General features: G+C 41.4%; 1 protein-coding gene across 1 annotated transcript in view; it reads left to right on the forward strand.

Annotated features, from left to right (window-relative positions):
- tenm1 (teneurin transmembrane protein 1) overlaps nucleotides 1-17,282 on the forward strand; it is a 168,769-nt gene that overhangs the window by 144,806 nt on the left and 6,681 nt on the right. The window contains exons 24-34 of the mRNA XM_085788394.1: nucleotides 1,581-1,664; nucleotides 2,120-2,314; nucleotides 6,023-6,110; nucleotides 7,761-7,957; nucleotides 9,275-9,588; nucleotides 10,166-10,338; nucleotides 11,876-12,120; nucleotides 12,907-13,200; nucleotides 14,280-14,524; nucleotides 15,259-15,401; nucleotides 17,061-17,272. Of these exons, the coding sequence (XP_085644520.1) occupies nucleotides 1,581-1,664; nucleotides 2,120-2,314; nucleotides 6,023-6,110; nucleotides 7,761-7,957; nucleotides 9,275-9,588; nucleotides 10,166-10,338; nucleotides 11,876-12,120; nucleotides 12,907-13,200; nucleotides 14,280-14,524; nucleotides 15,259-15,401; nucleotides 17,061-17,272 (2,190 nt within the window). The remainder of the gene's footprint in view (nucleotides 1-1,580; nucleotides 1,665-2,119; nucleotides 2,315-6,022; nucleotides 6,111-7,760; nucleotides 7,958-9,274; nucleotides 9,589-10,165; nucleotides 10,339-11,875; nucleotides 12,121-12,906; nucleotides 13,201-14,279; nucleotides 14,525-15,258; nucleotides 15,402-17,060; nucleotides 17,273-17,282) is intronic.

The raw sequence follows: 17,282 nt of genomic DNA on the forward strand, positions 1-17,282 counted from the left end.
AGCCCTGATTCCTATCCCTCCTGGTGGTGAGCCCACAGGCTGAGGTAGGATAAGGTGCTCCAACATCTGGAGTTGAGCCACTGCTCTTTTGCATGGAAATGAGCCAGCCGAGGTGGTTTGGGCACTGATTAGGAAATTAGGATGCCTCCTGGGCACCCTCAATTGGAGGACTTACAGGCGTGTTCAACTGGTAGGAGACCTCAGGGCAGACTCAGAACACGCTGGAGAGATTACATATGTCAAGTCAAGTCATGTCAAGTCAAACTTTATAACTCCACCAGGGGACATTTGATTACAACCTGGCATTTAAAAAGAAGACACATTCAGTCATAAAAAACACATATAGCATGGCCTGGGAACGCCTCAGGATCCCCCAGGAGGAGCTGGAAATGGTGCTGGTGGGAAGAGATGCCTGGGCTGCCACCACGACCTGATCTCAGAAACGCTGTGGAAATTGGGTAGATGGATGGATAGTGTGCTTAAGTAGTATATTTCCCCCCTTGCCACATTTACAGTAGTTACAGCTTATTTTGTAGTCAGAAAACCAACAATGATGAATTATTACAGGTAGTGTAAACAGTGAATAGAAAAGATACCCAGTGGTACTGTATAGGGTGAGGTCATTAAAAAAAAAAAACTTTTACTTTTGACACTTACTGTACAGCACATTTGCTATTACTTCTGTTCATTATGTAAGATGACCATTCCTTAAGTAAAGGATTTTAATATTTCTTCTTTGACCACTGGTGCCCACACACAGATTCAGCACCAATGAAATTACCATTATCAATACTGCATGTCAGTCAGAGCATTAGTGCCCTATAGGAATATGGGAATTGGCTTGGCTGAAATTAATTTTAATTTCAGTTTGACTTTTAATTCAGCAGGCCCTGCTCAACTTAACTTGTAAAAGTGTTTGCCTGGCATGACTGCAGAGTTCAATATCTTAAGCAGGGGAGATTTGATGTGTGTCCTCTTTGTCTAAGGACGGGGTAAGTCCTGCGTGATGAATCTCCTCACCTCTTAGAACGGGATTTCAGAGTGAACCCTCTTCTTTCTCATTTGACAGAGCCTGTAATTGGACATGTCAGTGGCAATTTAACATGATCCATTTATTTACCAATCCATCCTCAGAGTCATCAATCACCTCACTGATCCCTCGGACGCGCTGTCTCGTTTTAATAGCAGATTTAGCTGCACAGTTTGAGTGTTTGTGTGTGTGTGTATGAGAGAGATAGACAGTGATGTGGGTGGCCATGCATCAGTGTAGGTTTGTCTGCCTTTGACCCCCACAGTGTTCGTGGGCAGGTTCGGCTTTTTGAGCAGGCGGCGATCACGGTTATTGGTTGACATTTGGAACAGTGCCGAGGCGAGCCAGTGTGAGTCTTGAATAAACACGGGGAAGGCTCCCTGCTCGCTGCTGACCTTTGCATGAGCAGGGAGGGTCAGGAGGCCTAATGCTATGTTATTAAGGGGATATTATTTGTATCAGATGTAACAGACTCATGCGGGCAATCGCCACCAAGGCTTTCATGTTCTTTTGTTCCCACCTCGGTTACTGTATGTTTGTTATTCTACAGGTACGACTGGAGTGGCCAACAGACCTGGCCATCAACCCACTGGACAACTCCCTCTATATCCTGGACAACAACATTGTTCTACAGGTAGAGAAACACACACAAAAACACAGCGAATAAGTTATTTCCCATTCATGCTTTGCTTTTTCAGAGACTCTGTAACAGAGACAGACAGAGTATTAAAATATTTCTTGCAAAGTGCTGTGCTGTCACTTTAAGTGCATTTAGAGTGAGTGTGGCTGCCAACATTAAAGAGAAGAAAAGAGTGTGTTGTAAAAAAAAAAATAATAATAACATGCTGTGTCACTTTTCCTTATGACCCAAAAACTTGTTGTTCAAAATTAATGAACTACTCGTTTGAGTGTGTATCATGTGAACATTATTCAGTCATTAGACAATTCTCAAATGAAGTCTGATGCAATGGAAGAACAACACTTTGATGTCAGTGATTCCAAATACATATACTGCAGCCACAGCTGTTTTAACTGTTTATATTCTGTCTCTCTTTTACATAGCTAATACTTGATAGTGTATTTCCTTAGGTGTCAGAAAGTCTTCAGGTGCGTATTGTGGCGGGACGTCCCATCCATTGCCAGGTTCCGGGTATTGACCACCACCTTGTGAGCCGGGCAGCAGTGCGTGCCACCCTGGAGGCTGCCAAGGCCATCGCTCTGTCCCACCTGGGCACACTGTTCATCGCAGAGACTGATGAACGTCGCATCAACCGCATCCAGCAGGTCACTAAAAATATCACAGACACGCACACACACTGTAATTACTCTGGGCTTATTTTTAGCTAGAGATGCTCTGATTGTGTTTTGTAGGGCAGCAATGATGGATTTAATGTCATTAAAATCTACTGATCTGATAGCAACCATGAGGTTCCCATGTATGGACATCTTTACAGAACGCTCTCACACAAGAGACAGTCAAAGCCACCGATTCCCTCATGTTAGCGGCATCATGAAGACATGTATGACGTGTTCACCAGTCACTTTTTGGCGTCCTGCCAAAAGGGTTCAATTTTGGTTCAGAACATCTTTTTGTTCTCATGCTCTAAGTCCCTTTTAATGATGTTGGCCAAACTCCAAGCAAGCTGTCAATCAGGGTGGCTTCCTTCCTGCCACTCCACCACAAAAGCCTGATTGATGTAGTGCTGCTGTGGTGGACATCCTTCCAGCAGGTTCTCCCATTTTTGCCTGTAATTTCTGAAGCTCTGTTAGACTGGAGAGTTGAGCTCCCTGACCACAGCCCTGCTAACGCAAGTACTCAGTTTGGTTGGACAGTCCACTCTAAAAAAGACCTGATGGTTCTAAAGTTTTACAACTATCGAGGCCACTGTGCTCCTGGGAACACTCAAAGCTTTAGTAATGCTTTGTACCCTTGCCCTGATCCACGCAATTCAAAATTTTATCGCAGACGCCTACAGAGAGTTCCTTGGACTTCATGGTTTTATTTTGGTCCTGACGTGCAGTGTGAATTGTGAGACCTTGGTGTGTACTCTTTCTAAAGTATGTCCAATCAATTCAGTGTGACACAGGTGGACTTCAAGCTAGGTCTAATAATTTGGGGTGCCGAGTAGAGGGTCTCAAAAGAGACATCTCAGTTTTTGATTTGAAATTAATTTGAAAAGGTTAAAAAAAGAGTTATTAAGTTTATATTGATGGAAAACAATGTGATTTTGTCTATTTAGAATAAAATGTACAACAAAAAAAAAGATAAAAAATTCTGACAGCCTTCTGAAGCAAAACTCAGATCCATCAAAAAGATAACCAAAAAGCTGTTTTCATTAATGAAAAAATATATTTTTGTCCATTAGCTCCAATCGCTAGCAGCACGCTATCACAAGCCTACGGCATTTGGGCACCAGCACCACAAAGACACAGCCCGCTGGATTCAATCAATAGTCTCTTTGTGGTTAATACCACACTGAGTCCATGTGGAGGCAGACAGGAACATAAAATGCCTTGGATGTTTTTGACGGAGACCAGGCATCTGCTGTAGAAGGCAATGAAAACACAACTTTTTTACTGTATTTGTCACACTGATTTTATGTTTGATATTTCTGGCCCTGTATTTGTGAAGCATCTCAGAATCACTCACACAGAAAGTCAAACCAGAAGTGAAAATTCCTTCTGCTTCAGAGTGGAACTTGAGTTATTTATGAAAGTTCGTAGACACACTCTCAGCAGCAGCAAGTGGAGTGGACTTAGAGAGTGATCGAAACCGTTCTGTGACAGTGAACCGTAAAATGAAATTAATGATGATGTGTAACAGATTTTTTCAGCAGATTCTGCAATCAACACATTAAGGAAACTGACAGGCTCGTGCAGATACAGTGTCATGTAGGAAAAAAAATGAAATGCACAACATTGTGTCACTTGTAAGACAAACTAGCTGCACACATGTACAGACTGACAGGATATTTTAAAATGCTAAAAAAAAAATGACACATGAATTAACCACTACATTTCATCTTAAATGGCTGACACCAGCTGCATCTTGTACTGTTTAGCCAGCAAGCCTATCTCTGCAGTATTATAAGCTCTATTAAATGTGAACGTGCTTTGGCTGCAGTAAGTATAGTACAGGCAATGCTTTGGCACCGCTGTTCAGCTATTATTATGGTCCAGGCATGTTTCTCTGCCATGTAAACCAAGAACATTTTGGCTGTAATATCAAGGACCACACACGCAAAACTAATATGTACCAGTATTATTTTCAATCTTGTATAAAGGCAGGGAAGTCATTGAGCTTTGAGGTACATTAAAATCACAGTCATTAAGTCTCAGATTGGCTCTGTTGTAGCTTCACATCAGGGCAAACTGAAGAGGGATTATTGCAGACAAGTCACAAGACTTTTACATCTGATTGATGTTTTTTAAAAGGCTCAACATCATTTTAAATCAAAGGCTCTCGATTCTGTTTGCCCTGCCTCCTTGAATGTGTGGAGATGTTTTACTCATTACTGTCCTCATGTTGAAAACTAAAAACTGTTAGGACAGCTATGCAGCTCTCCTAAATTTGGGAAGAGGTACAGCATGAGTAATTTCCCAGGTCAAGAATGTTGATGAAACACTTTCACACCCTGGCCCAGAACAACAGAAACAAATGTGCATCTCAATGAGAATTCTCGGCCAGCGAGGAATTATTTCCTACTCTGAGAAACTGGAATAAATACAGACCGAGGTTATAAATCTTTAAGGAGTAGTTCACAGTTTAGGGAAATACACATACTTATTTCCTTGCCAAAAATCTGGTGAGAAGACGGATATCGTTCTCATGTCTGTGTCAATTATGAAGCTGCAGCAAGCAGCTGGTTTACTTAGCATAACACAAAAACTGGAAAATGGAGAGACTGTCCATCCAAACATACCAAAATCCACTAACCAGGATCTACAAATCTTACCGAATATATATTGTTCTTACACCACAGCTTGTACAGATTAAAGAAACAAGATATAACGTGCTAATTATTGAGGGACTGTACAGAAGTGTTTCCCAGAGTTAGACTTTCTTTGAGGCAGTAGATAATGTAAGGGTGGGGGGCCATAAAGGTGCTCCATTGCAAATATTCAAATTTCAAAGCACTTTGGGCTCCATTATTTAATGTTGTGCCCAGTCCCCACATCCTGAATAAAAAGTACAGAGAGACAGTCAGTAAAGACACAGATGGGGACAATAAAAACTTTATGGATTTTTTGATTTGTGCCTGATGGCCAGTCTAACTGACAGAAGTCCATTCAGAGTGTTTGTGAGTAGTAGGGCTGAGTGAATCAATACACTGCATATGGCACTAGAATAAAATAAAGTGTTTTATTCATTTGAAACAGTGATAAAAACAGAAATTGAATATCTGACACTGACACTGTCGATGTTAAAGAAACACTGATACAGACATGAGGTGGTGTAAGTGTCCTCATCTAATTTAAATCAGTTGAAATACATGATTGCATATAAAGCACACGCTGCATCAGGACAGTCAGTTTCAAGTGTGTGGAGAGCTTGATTAAATTTTGCAAAGATTAGTCAACAAATCCCCATTTAGACCAAACAATGAATGTTCCCACTCATCGAAGGCACATGCTCCTTTTGTTTTTCCTAAAATTAAAATAAAAGGCATCGAAGATATCATCTGGTATTTTTTTTTTTGGGGGGGGGGGGTAGAATGACCAGTGGATAAACACCGACAAAAACATTGTTGTCAATTTTTTATTATTATTATTTCATTCTAATATAATCTATCTACATTTTCATCTCAGGTCTTTATGAAATGCCATCATTATCTGTTTTGCTGGGAAGATAAGATGTAACAAAGGATGTTGTTGAACGTTATCTTCTCTCCAACAATGATCTCCAACGGATTTCCTTTGCTGTATCTGACATGTTGTGTGTTTCTTTTTCTGTTTCTGTTTTCTGTTCTTTCTTTTCTGAATACTCCACAGGTGTCGACCAACGGGGAGATATCTGTTATCTCTGGAGCCCCCACGGACTGTGACTGTAAGATAGACCCCAACTGTGACTGCTTCTCTGGTGGGTCATCAGGCAAGATGGCACAAGCACACACACACACACACACACACATACACACACAGACTTGTAATGTGAGTGCAGGGTTAACTAATGGGAGAATATTAGATTATACTGTATCTAATAACATTTTGCTCCTAAAAACAACATGCAACTCCACTTACTGTAAACATCATTTGAGATCATATCGTGCTTGGCCTGGCCAAGATGTATATATGAATTGAACAAAAACAGGAACATTTTAAAAGCTTTGACATAACTTACAGTACATGAATCGAAATAGTCAGTGTGTTTTATATTGAGTGATTAAATCTTGCTTCCTGTGTGTCCCTGCTGGCCACTGATTTTATTATCAGCGCTCGAGAAGAACTTTTTCTCTATGTCTGTCTCCTGCACTGTTTCCTCCTCCTTTCAATCTGTCTGAATTATTTAAGTCAGATGGAGTTTTAATATCGAAGCAGGGCTGTTTTGACTCTCCATGAAAAAAGTATGATAATGACGTTTAAATTATGACAGTGCGCAGGAAAGAAATGGCCATCTCTGATGTTACAATGGAAAAGTGAGCAAATGTAATTTGACTTGGTGAATGTATGTGTGTTGGGTATGCAGGCAATGCATATGTGTAAGTGTGGGTGATGTATTTGTATTTGTATTCATAAGGAGGCTCTGTCTTCGCAGAGACCTCCAGCTTGATTTCAGTAGCAACCAGCTCGAGAGGAACCTTTCAAATTCATTCAAATTACAGCTGGCGAAAGAAAAGGCCCTCGTCTGGCTGCTGAAGGTTTTAACTAGTTGGTGTATCATGGAAGGGCACCTGAAATGTAATAAAGGGAAGAGGGAAAGGACCAAACAAATAAGCAGATGTTCTTTTGACAGTTAGGCCACGCTTTCATTGTAAGTGTCAGAGGAGGTGATTTTATCATTTAATTCTGCTCATAAAAATCTGTCTCTTTTCTATTCAAAATGGAGGGAAGTGTCTCTCCCATGACACAAGCCAATGGGCTGTAACCATCCCTATTTCTTGGGTTGTACTTTGCATATTTTCAATCATGTCTTGCTGTTAACAGATGATTACTCTCTTCAGAGGCTTTCCGTTCCCATCCCTTCACCATAAACACTCACACTTTGAACATGCGCACATATGTGACCACACACCCGCAAATACAAACAGACATGAGCATGCACACACGCATAAAAACATACTCACACACACATAATGCGCATGCTGTCAAGAGATAAACTGCCACCCTGCTGTCAGCACAGACCCATCAGAGGCCCTGGGCCTACTGCTGACAGCATCTAAAGGGCTTCACCCAGCTATTATCCCGCTGTGCTACCAAAGACATCTGAATGCATTCAGTCACCCACTACCAGCGTCTGATAAGGCCGAGGTCACTATCAAGGTGCTCATATTCACTCCATTGGGAAGCTACGGTATCCCAACAAGTCCAAGTCCTGAGCTAAACTGATAAGCGGCCCCATGGGATCTTCATATTTTGCAGAGATTGTGTGTACTGGTTGTGGCTTCTCCCGTTCTCTGAAGAATCATTTGTATTTCTCAGTGTGTTTAAAACTCGGGGTGTCTTCACTTATGCCATTTTGTTGATAAAGGGTTTGTCCTCATTGAAATAATGTCTTCTTGTGTCTTATCAGGAGATGGAGGCTATGCCCGTGACGCTCGTCTCAAGGCCCCCTCCTCTCTGGCCGTGGCCCCCAATGGTACCCTGTATATTGCTGATCTGGGCAACATCCGGATCAGAGCTGTAAGCCCCAACCAGCCTCAGCCCAGCCCGGCCGGACTGGTGGAGATCAGCTCCCCACTGGACCAGGAGCTCTATCTCTTCAGCCAGGTACATAATGCTTAAGCTCTGTATATAAAATGTGTATGTGCATGTAAAATATTAACTAGGGAGCCGTATCTCACTTAGGTCAGAATGGGGGTGAGACCTTTGTAAGAACACCATTACTGTCACTGCATAATTAATTTAGTGCAACTGTGTGCAGTTCATAAATTCAGATTTAGCCTGGTTTTAACTGTGTTTGCTAAAATTCACACTTTGCTAAATGAAAATAAGTTGAGCCAGATGAACTAGTTCTCACACAGAGATTGTAGGTTACTAAATATTGACGCTGCACTAGATGAAACTTACAAAAGCTCACGTTGGCTTGCTAATGAGCGGATTAGGGTAAAATTTAAAAGAGATAATATGAAATGTGCTCAACATATCTGATCTGACCCTTTAATAATTATGTATCCTGGGATAATTCTGAATTCAACATACCGTAACTTACAAATTGTAATGCTAATAATGTAAGACTGAATGCCCAAGTGGTATTAGCTAGGTGAGCATATTCCACTGTTACCCACACATTCTCACCTACATTAATCATACTAACTCTGAAACACTCCTAACTCACCATAAAGTTAAACCTACCTATACAAAGGACAAGCAGTGTAATGTATGCCCCCTAAAATCTTTAGTTAATTAAGTTGATTCGTTTTCACTTGTTAACGCAGTCCTTACACTGTTACCACCTTAACTCTTTTTTTAAAGGATTTTTTGGGGCTTTTATGCCTCAAGTGGGCAGAACAGCTGAGGGGGGAATGACATGCAGCAAAGAGCCGCTGGCCTGCTCAACCCACTGAGCTATACAATGCCCAACCCACTCTTATTTTTATGCAAAAGTTTGAAAATAAAAGCACAAAAACAGGTTATATCCAAAAAGGTGCACACAGGATTTGAATGTGATAGTTAATTATTAATTGATTTATCTACTTCTTGCAAACATAACAGAGGTTTGTTATTTCTGGAGAATTCTATGGAGCCATAGCCACAGGTCTGAACCAGTTCTGTGTCTCCAGCTGTCACAGTGATGTGAGGATCCTAAAATGCTTTGCACAGTTGGGATCAGGAGACTTGCAGCTTTCAAATCATGTATAATTTGTCAAGGTTGTGTGAGGACTGAGTCCAGTACAGACTAAAGCACACCTTTCGCCAAGGCCAAAGTGTCCCAGTGCATTTTAAGTTTTAAAGATTTTGTAAATCACTAGTTTGAAACAGTGGTTAATAAAACATGAGGAGGACTCTTTACACGACTTATTAATGGATTTATAAATAGTAGCTGTAACACAATCCTGATCATTTTCTCTTTCTTCCCATGAACAGAACGGTTCCCACATGCACACCAAGCACCTGATCACTGGCCACTACCTGTACAACTTCTCTTACGGCACCGACGGTCAACTTTCTGGACTGATGTGTCGCGACGGCCACGGGCTCCAGGTGAGGAGGGACGCTCACGGCGTTCCCCTTTGGCTGGCGCTACCTGGAGGACAGGTGTACTGGCTGTCTCTTAGCAACAGTGGAACATTGAGGAAGGTGTCGGCCCAAGGCCATGACATCGCCCACATCACTTACCATGGCAACACAGGTCTCCTAGCAACCAAGAGTGATGAGAACAGTTGGACCACTGTTTATGAGTAAGTTTATAGTTGTTTTCTGCTGTTTTTCTTTCTTTCTTTATACCTTTTATTCCTTCATTCTTTCACTTTTGTCATATATTCATATTTTTATCTGCATGATGATGATGATGTTACATATGAACATAAACATAGGATTATGTATGTGCATGTGTGTGAATGTCAGAACAGCATAACATATGAGTGCCATCTGGTGGTAGCTACTGCATCATTGTAGAAAGCTGGTGAGGCTTTTTTTTTTTTCATTTTGGTTTTTGTTAAAGGACATTTCAGCAACACTTTGATCACACATATGTTTAGTGCATATTGAACGCACCCCAAGACACATCTGTCTGAATTATTCACTACTGCCGACCCAGTCTCAGTGTCAAATTCCACAGCTGGATAATTACACATATAAATCATAGTTGACACTTACTCTGTGTTAGTGTTTGTGTATAAGAATGTAATAGTGAGTGTGCGTGTGCTTGTGTGTATGTGTGTGTACAGCTGTGTTTGTGTGTCCAAGCAGCCATTATCTACAGTATATGTGTGTGTTTGTGCTTGTACATCATTGTCTTTGTGTTTACTCCTCAAGGTACAACAGCGAGGGCCGTGTGACCAACATTACCCTCCCCACGGGCGAAGTGAGCGGTTTCCACGGCAACCTAGAGCGGTGGTCTAGGGTGGAGGTTGAGGTGTCTAACCGTGAAAACTTCATCACTAGCACTAACCTGTCTGCAAGTGACACAATCTACATTTTCCGACAAGGTACGACATCGTTTTGCATTTTCGTCTTTACACCGTGCAGGCCAGTAGGACCAAAGATAATGTATTCACCAGCTGACATGCAGGAAAGATTATAGCCTAACCACAATGCATCCGCTACCGTCGACTTCACCACAAACCTGCTGCAAGGCTATTTATGACTCATCTGGTGGGGGCTAAACTATAGACCACACACATATGTATGGAAGGGCAGGCCGTTAAGGTTATAGTGATATTTAAACATTTATGACTGACAAACTGCAATAACGTGGCTGTTATTCTGGTCAGGTCAGACGCTCTGACCTGTGGTTTTCTTATTCTCCTCCTTCACCGGCTGCACTGAAGGTATGTGCAGGAGAGTCACAGCTTTGAGGATTTATTGTTTTCTTTAATACTTCAAATATGGATCGGATATTCCCTATTTACATGGCCAGAGTAATGTATAGTAAAACAGTGTTTTGTTTTTTGTTTTACAAAATTTACAAAAGAAGAGACTGATCCAACTGATGTGTGAAAGGCCTTAACGACCGCAGGAAAAAAAAATGGAAAAGAGGGCAGAGATGAGAAGAGGAGAAAATGAGAGTAGAGTGGAGAAGCTGCTCATGGGAGCAGTTTCTTCTCATGTCATCCCTTTAATTGCTTTCTAGCTGTTGTCACAATGACAGGACTGCAGGGAGAGAAAAGCGGCTGCAACACACATAAATACATTTGCACGCACACGGGCAGTGCTACAGTATGACAGAGCTGCCAGGGAAGAGTTGAAATGACCCCTTATTTTAGAGTGCCTCCCCCCCCCCCTTTACTTCCGCCACCCACAAATTCACTGTCGTCTCCTGCCTCTGAGGCAACAATAAGAATATGTATAGAATGAGGTTTTATAGTCATGCAGGGAATACAAGTTACTATCCAGTTTATTAGCTGTGTTAAGTTTTATGATTTAAAATATAGTTTAATGATTATTTTAGCTATTTTTTTAAAAATCACCTTTGTTTTATAAACAGTAAAGACTTGACATAAACTAGCAAGTCTAGATACCAGCACCTGTATCTTACTATGAGACATGCAGAAATGAGAGAACAGTTTCTGAGAAACCTTTGCAATGTGTGAAATCGTTTGACGGCCAAGCACCCCTCCCTTACACCTACTGTCTGTATCTCTCTCTCTCTCTTTCTCTCCCCCCCTTCCTCTTTTTATTGCTCTCTGTCCATCTTTCTCATGCTGTCTTCCAGCCTTTTTTTTAATAGATACACATTTTTCAAAGCATACAATAGCTGATACTGTACAACACCAACGTTGCAGAGAAATTGTTTCAAAAAATACAAAGCACCTAATTCACACAAAAGCCAGACATGAATTCACTGCATTCAAGTAGTCTACTGCTTTATGTCATTGCCTTTTCTCAAGGCTGTTGTAGAGAGACATGTTTTTTCACACTTTGTTCAACTGTTGTTGCACGTTTGCATCTCTGCGTAGACCTGTGGTTTTGTGGGCCACTGTGTTTGTGTGACCTCAACTGTTGTATATGATCGCCCCCCCACAGACCATGCTCAGAGTTCGTACAGAGTGAGCGCTGATGGTTCATTCCTTGTGACGCTGGCGAGTGGGATGGAGCTGTCACTCAGCACGGAGCCCCTCCTCCCTGGAGGCATGGGTGGAGGAGTCAGTCCCACAGCCAGCCGCTGTAACATCAGCCTGCCAGGAGACCACGCCCCCAGCCTGATAGAGTGGAGGCAGAGGAAGGAGCAGAGCAAAACTAACTACAGCACTTATGAGCGCAGGCTGAGGGTAAAACACATACCAGAATATTCTTCCGTTAATTCAGATAATGTAGAAAATCCAGTCTAATAGATCATTAGCAAACAATCATTAGCATCTGAACTCACAACGGAATCCGTTAAATGCCCAACATCCATTAAATATCCTGTGGAAACCAGTGTGAATGGGTTAAATCACATCACTGAAACCACATCTGTGAAGCATGCTGTCTTGAGTCAAAGTTGCGTAATGTGACCTTTAAACACTCCATTAATAGTGACAAAGAAATGTCACTTCTAAGTGCAATGTACCCACAGCTTTTCAATGGATCTTAACATTTGTTGTGAGGTTAACCATTGCCACAGCCTGTTTTTCTCTCAGCATGTTCAGGTGTCCTGCGTGATTGGTGACATCAGTGTAGGCTGTTCTTTCCACAAATCACACGCCGACTACAACACCTCTTCTCTTTTCCCTCTGCACAGAGAGTCTACCACACAGAGTCTACCACACAAACAGAATATTTCATAAGAATGGAGCATTTTATCTGATTTTTTGTCTTCTAATTAAATTGCAATCCCCAGGACTCTGTTCTTCACTTATTCACCAGGCATTTTATTGTTTGTATGCAGACCTGGTTTGCTAAAATGTCATTCATTCATTAATTTATCTTACCAAATGAAATCTGTTTTAGTCTCAAACATACCACTTAATTTATATTTGCATGTCTATAGCCTTATTCAGAATTTATGTTGATTAGAAATCAGCTTTAGTTACTGCTGCTCCCACTCACTGACATGTTACTGTTTTTCTTTCCAGGCACATAACAGGAACCTGCTGTCCATAGACTTTGATCAGAGCACCAGAGTAGGGAAGATCTATGATGACCACAGGAAGTTCACCCTCCATATCCAGTATGACCTGCTGGGTCGGCCTGTAGTGTGGTCTCCCAGTAGCAAATACACTGAAGTGAATATCAGCTATTCTGCTGGAGGTCTGTTGTCTGCAATTCACCGTGGAGAGTGGTCTGAAAGGCTGGAGTATGAAAACGACAGGGTTGTTTCCAGAGCCTGGGTCAACGGCAAGATCTGGAGCTACACATACGCAGACAGAGTAAGAACTGCACTTACAGAAAACATGTTCAGGTAGACTCCCTGCATCATGCTGAGATTTGTTTGGTAACTTGACTGTTTTTTTGGTTATTTCAGTTACTGTATGAAACCAAAACTAACACTAAAAGTACACAAAGTACTTTCTGTTGTGGGTAATGAAAGTAACAAATTGAGAGCACGTGAAAATAATTTAATGTGCAGTACTGCCAACAACTTTTTAAAATACATATTTTTCCCTCTTTTTGAGGTATCCATTTGTTTCCATTCATATTACCAAGCTTTTTGCAGAGTTAAGTTAAATTCATGTCTTAAGTTCAAGGCTTTCTTTTTTTTAAGTTTCAACTATTCAGTTACATTCTTTGTGTACGAGCCGCACTTATAGATGCATTAATACACAATTATAACACAGCTTCCAGAGCAGTAAAAGTAGACAAGGTGTTCGTTCTCATGGATTACATAAAATGAAAACAAAGTTTCAAGGCTCTGAAGCTAGATTTTCAGAGATGTGAAAGGGAAAGTAACCAGTAGTTTCCTGGTAGGTTTCACAGTAAATTCTCACCATGCTTTTAATGGCGGGAATACAGTAACTTACAGTTCATGTGATTCTTAGTAAATGGGCTAAAACACACAATGACAGCTACGCTCATTTAAGTGTGTGACAAAGCTGAAAGCTACCAGAGGTTATAATTTCCGTACTTGAAATTAATTGAAATATTTAATGAAATTATATTCAGCCTGAAATATATTTAGTATCAGGTTTTGGTCTAAGAGAGGGTGTAAATGAGCTTATATTACAGAACCATCCAGAAATGAATTATACCTGCATGTATTATTAATAGATTAATATTATACCTTACAGTTAAATTTCTGCAAAACCCTTTATTTGCCTCAGCTCAGACTGTTCTAGTTACCAAAAGACTGTAGACACACATTTTCAAAGCTTGTCTGGCAGAAATAAGGATGTGAAAGGCCAAACTCAAGCTAAACTCAAGGTTGCAACATTTCTTTGTTTGATAAAATCTTTTCAGGAAATGACACTGCAATACAAAAAGCATTTTAACTCTGTCTGTGTTCTTTCAGTCCATTATGCTGCTCCTGCATAGCCAACGGCGCTATGTATTTGAATACGATCAAACGGACCGCCTGGTTGCCGTGACGATGCCCAGCATGGTGAAACACACCCTGCAGTCTCTCCTGTCAATTGGTTACTATAGGAACATTTACACCCCTCCCGACAGCCAAGCCTACTTCATGCAGGACTACACCTTGGATGGGCGGCTGATGAGGACTCAGTACTTGGGAACAGGGCGTAGTGTCATCTACAGGTATGGCAAAGATTACTGGCCGTAGATTTTATCAGTTAATTTAGGGAGGCAGTGCAGTGTGGAAGGGGTGACATTGCGGTCAACACTGGTTTGATTCTGATGAATTCGGAGGCATTACGCATCTTGGCACGACTGTCAGGCATATAAAAACATAACGCTGATTGGCCTAATGAAGGTGCCTTAATTAGAGGCTAATCTCAGAAATTTAAAAGCCCCATTAGAACCAGATCTAGCTGACACAAAAACATACTACACACAGCTGTCCTTGCAAATTACACTGATTGGACCAAAGGAGATGGGGAGGGCTGATTAAAGGTCACATTTTTTATCATCATACTATGTCAGACACCACTGATCTGATTTTGATGAAAGCTGGAGAACTGATTTGGGTACTGTTCTGGCATTTAACATTTTTAATACTCATTGGCTTGATGGGCACACTATAATAAACGGCCCCATTTTCAAGATGTGAAAGGCCATAACTGCCACAGCAACCAGTCTGATTTTGATGAAATATTGAAGGATGATGCAACTTGCTCCTTAACGGCCCAAGGCATCTTTGTATTATTCATGAGGTAAACCATGTTTACTTACACTGAAGTTCAAATGTATATTTTAGCGTATGTTTTACCATTTTATTAGACTCTTCTGAGACAACTAACTAATTTATCATCCATCCCAGTTGCTCTATTTTTCATATGAATTAATTTTTTTTTTTCACTCTGTTTTTCAAGGTATACTCCGGCAGCGCGGCTCTCAGAGGTGGTTTATGACTCTACTCTGGTGACCTTCACTTATGACGAGGCCTCTGGCACCGTCAAGACCATTCATCTCACCCATAACGGCTTCATAAGCTCCATACGATACAGACAGACAGGTACATATATACACGCATTCACAGCATATACATTAAAGGGACCAGTAGCCACAAATTTTAAATATTGACAATGTGCAATGAGTCATTTAGATGGATCTTTTAAAACTTATGGCACAGCTCAAGGCATCTGCACTGTACAATGGCTTGGTCTCTTGAGAGATAAAACTATACAGCCTGGCTTTGAGTCAACCTTAGTGTTTTTTTATCTTACACTGAGACAGCCACAGTTAGAGAATGCTCAACTGGAAGAGACTGTGGTCTACCACAGAAGTAAATACGAGACCACCCCCTGGGCTCTGAGCCGTGCTATCTCTTCCCCACCTCCGCAACCCGTCTCTCTGATCAAAGGAAATAAGTGAATGTATAAATACACGCTAATTTGTGGTTAGCTAGGTGTGGCTATGCTGTATTTGTGTTGAATGTCTTTGTCTGCGTTAATGTTTGCAAACATAGAGTGCAGGAAATGAATTATAACCCCCATAATGTGACAACTGTCCCACCCAGCGAATTATTTAGAAAGACGTTGCACTTCATAAATTTCAGTATTACTCAGTGAGGACATGGTCATCAGTGGCCCCCTTTAGCCGTTATGTTAGGATAGTGCCATTGTTAATACAGTTCACCGATTCCTTCAAGTTACAGAATCTTTCCAGGGTGGTTAAGAGCCCTCTCATCTCTGCTGCTGGTTCACTACACATGGCTTTGTGATTGGCTCGCCATGATCAGGTGTCACTAATCTGGGAGGCACAGTCGTGTGTGTGTGTGTGTGTGTGTGTGTGTGTGTGTGTGTGTGTGTGTGTGTGTGTGTGTTTATCGGTTTGCCCTCACAGTGAATAGACTCTCACCTTCCTTTAACTGATCTCATTTCAGCAGAACAAACGGAGCCTTGGAGAGAGGAGAGATAGTGGTAATTGTCCCTTGAGAGGAGACAAGGAAAAGTAAGGGACCAGAAAAAAAAAGACAGGGATATAGCGAGGGAGAAAAGAAACAGAAAAAGGAGAGGGAAAAATGACAGCTTGGGGAAGTGACAGCTAGAGAAGCGAGACGAACAGACTGTGAGTTCCCTTGGGCTGTGGGAAAACCTCCACCTCACTCTCACTGCTTTTGCCATTTTCCCATTAGCGCAGGTTCAGAATCAACATTCCACAGAAAATAAAAATAGAAGATGTAATGCTGATCCAGCTCTCTACAGTCGGCAAAGCTCGACACTTTTTCATGTTAACTGCAATCAGAGTCATCTCAAATAGCATCATAATGGTGTTTCATTAGCAGGCCTTTTTTTTTCCAAATGGAGGATGAGCTTTAGTAGCTAGCAGCAAAGGTGATGAATGGTGTTGTTAACGTTGATGTTCTGACATTAAGGAGCACATTGGCCCATCATGGCTATTGTCTTTAGATTTCATTATCTCTCCATATTAAAGGTCACTACTGGAAATGCCATAGAGGTGTGGGGATAGTTAAGATTGAATGGATTGCGCTGTGTGTGTCTGTGTTAATGATGTTGAATTAGGCCTTGATTTGAATTAATTAGGCAGGCTTGTATGGACAGCGTGATGGCCAACTGTGAGTGGTGTGTGTGTGTGTGTGTGTGTTTCGTATTATGTGTGAAGTCCACACACGTGCTCGCTGAATTTCACACACTCCGATTTCTCTACATAGGTCCCTTGACAAGTCGGCAGATCTTCCGCTTCAGTGAGGAAGGATTGGTCAACGCCAGGTTTGACTACAGCTACAACAACTTCAGAGTGACGAGCATGCAAGCAGTCATCAACGAGACACCTCTGCCGATTGATCTCTACCGTTACGTTGATGTATCTGGACGGGTCGAGCAGTTTGGAAAGTTTAGTGTCATTTTTTATGACCTCAACCAGGTAGGCATCT

This window comes from Trachurus japonicus, chromosome 10 (assembly GCF_045865225.1).
Source record: "Trachurus japonicus isolate A0001 chromosome 10, Traja_1.0".
NCBI lineage: Eukaryota > Metazoa > Chordata > Actinopteri > Carangiformes > Carangidae > Trachurus > Trachurus japonicus.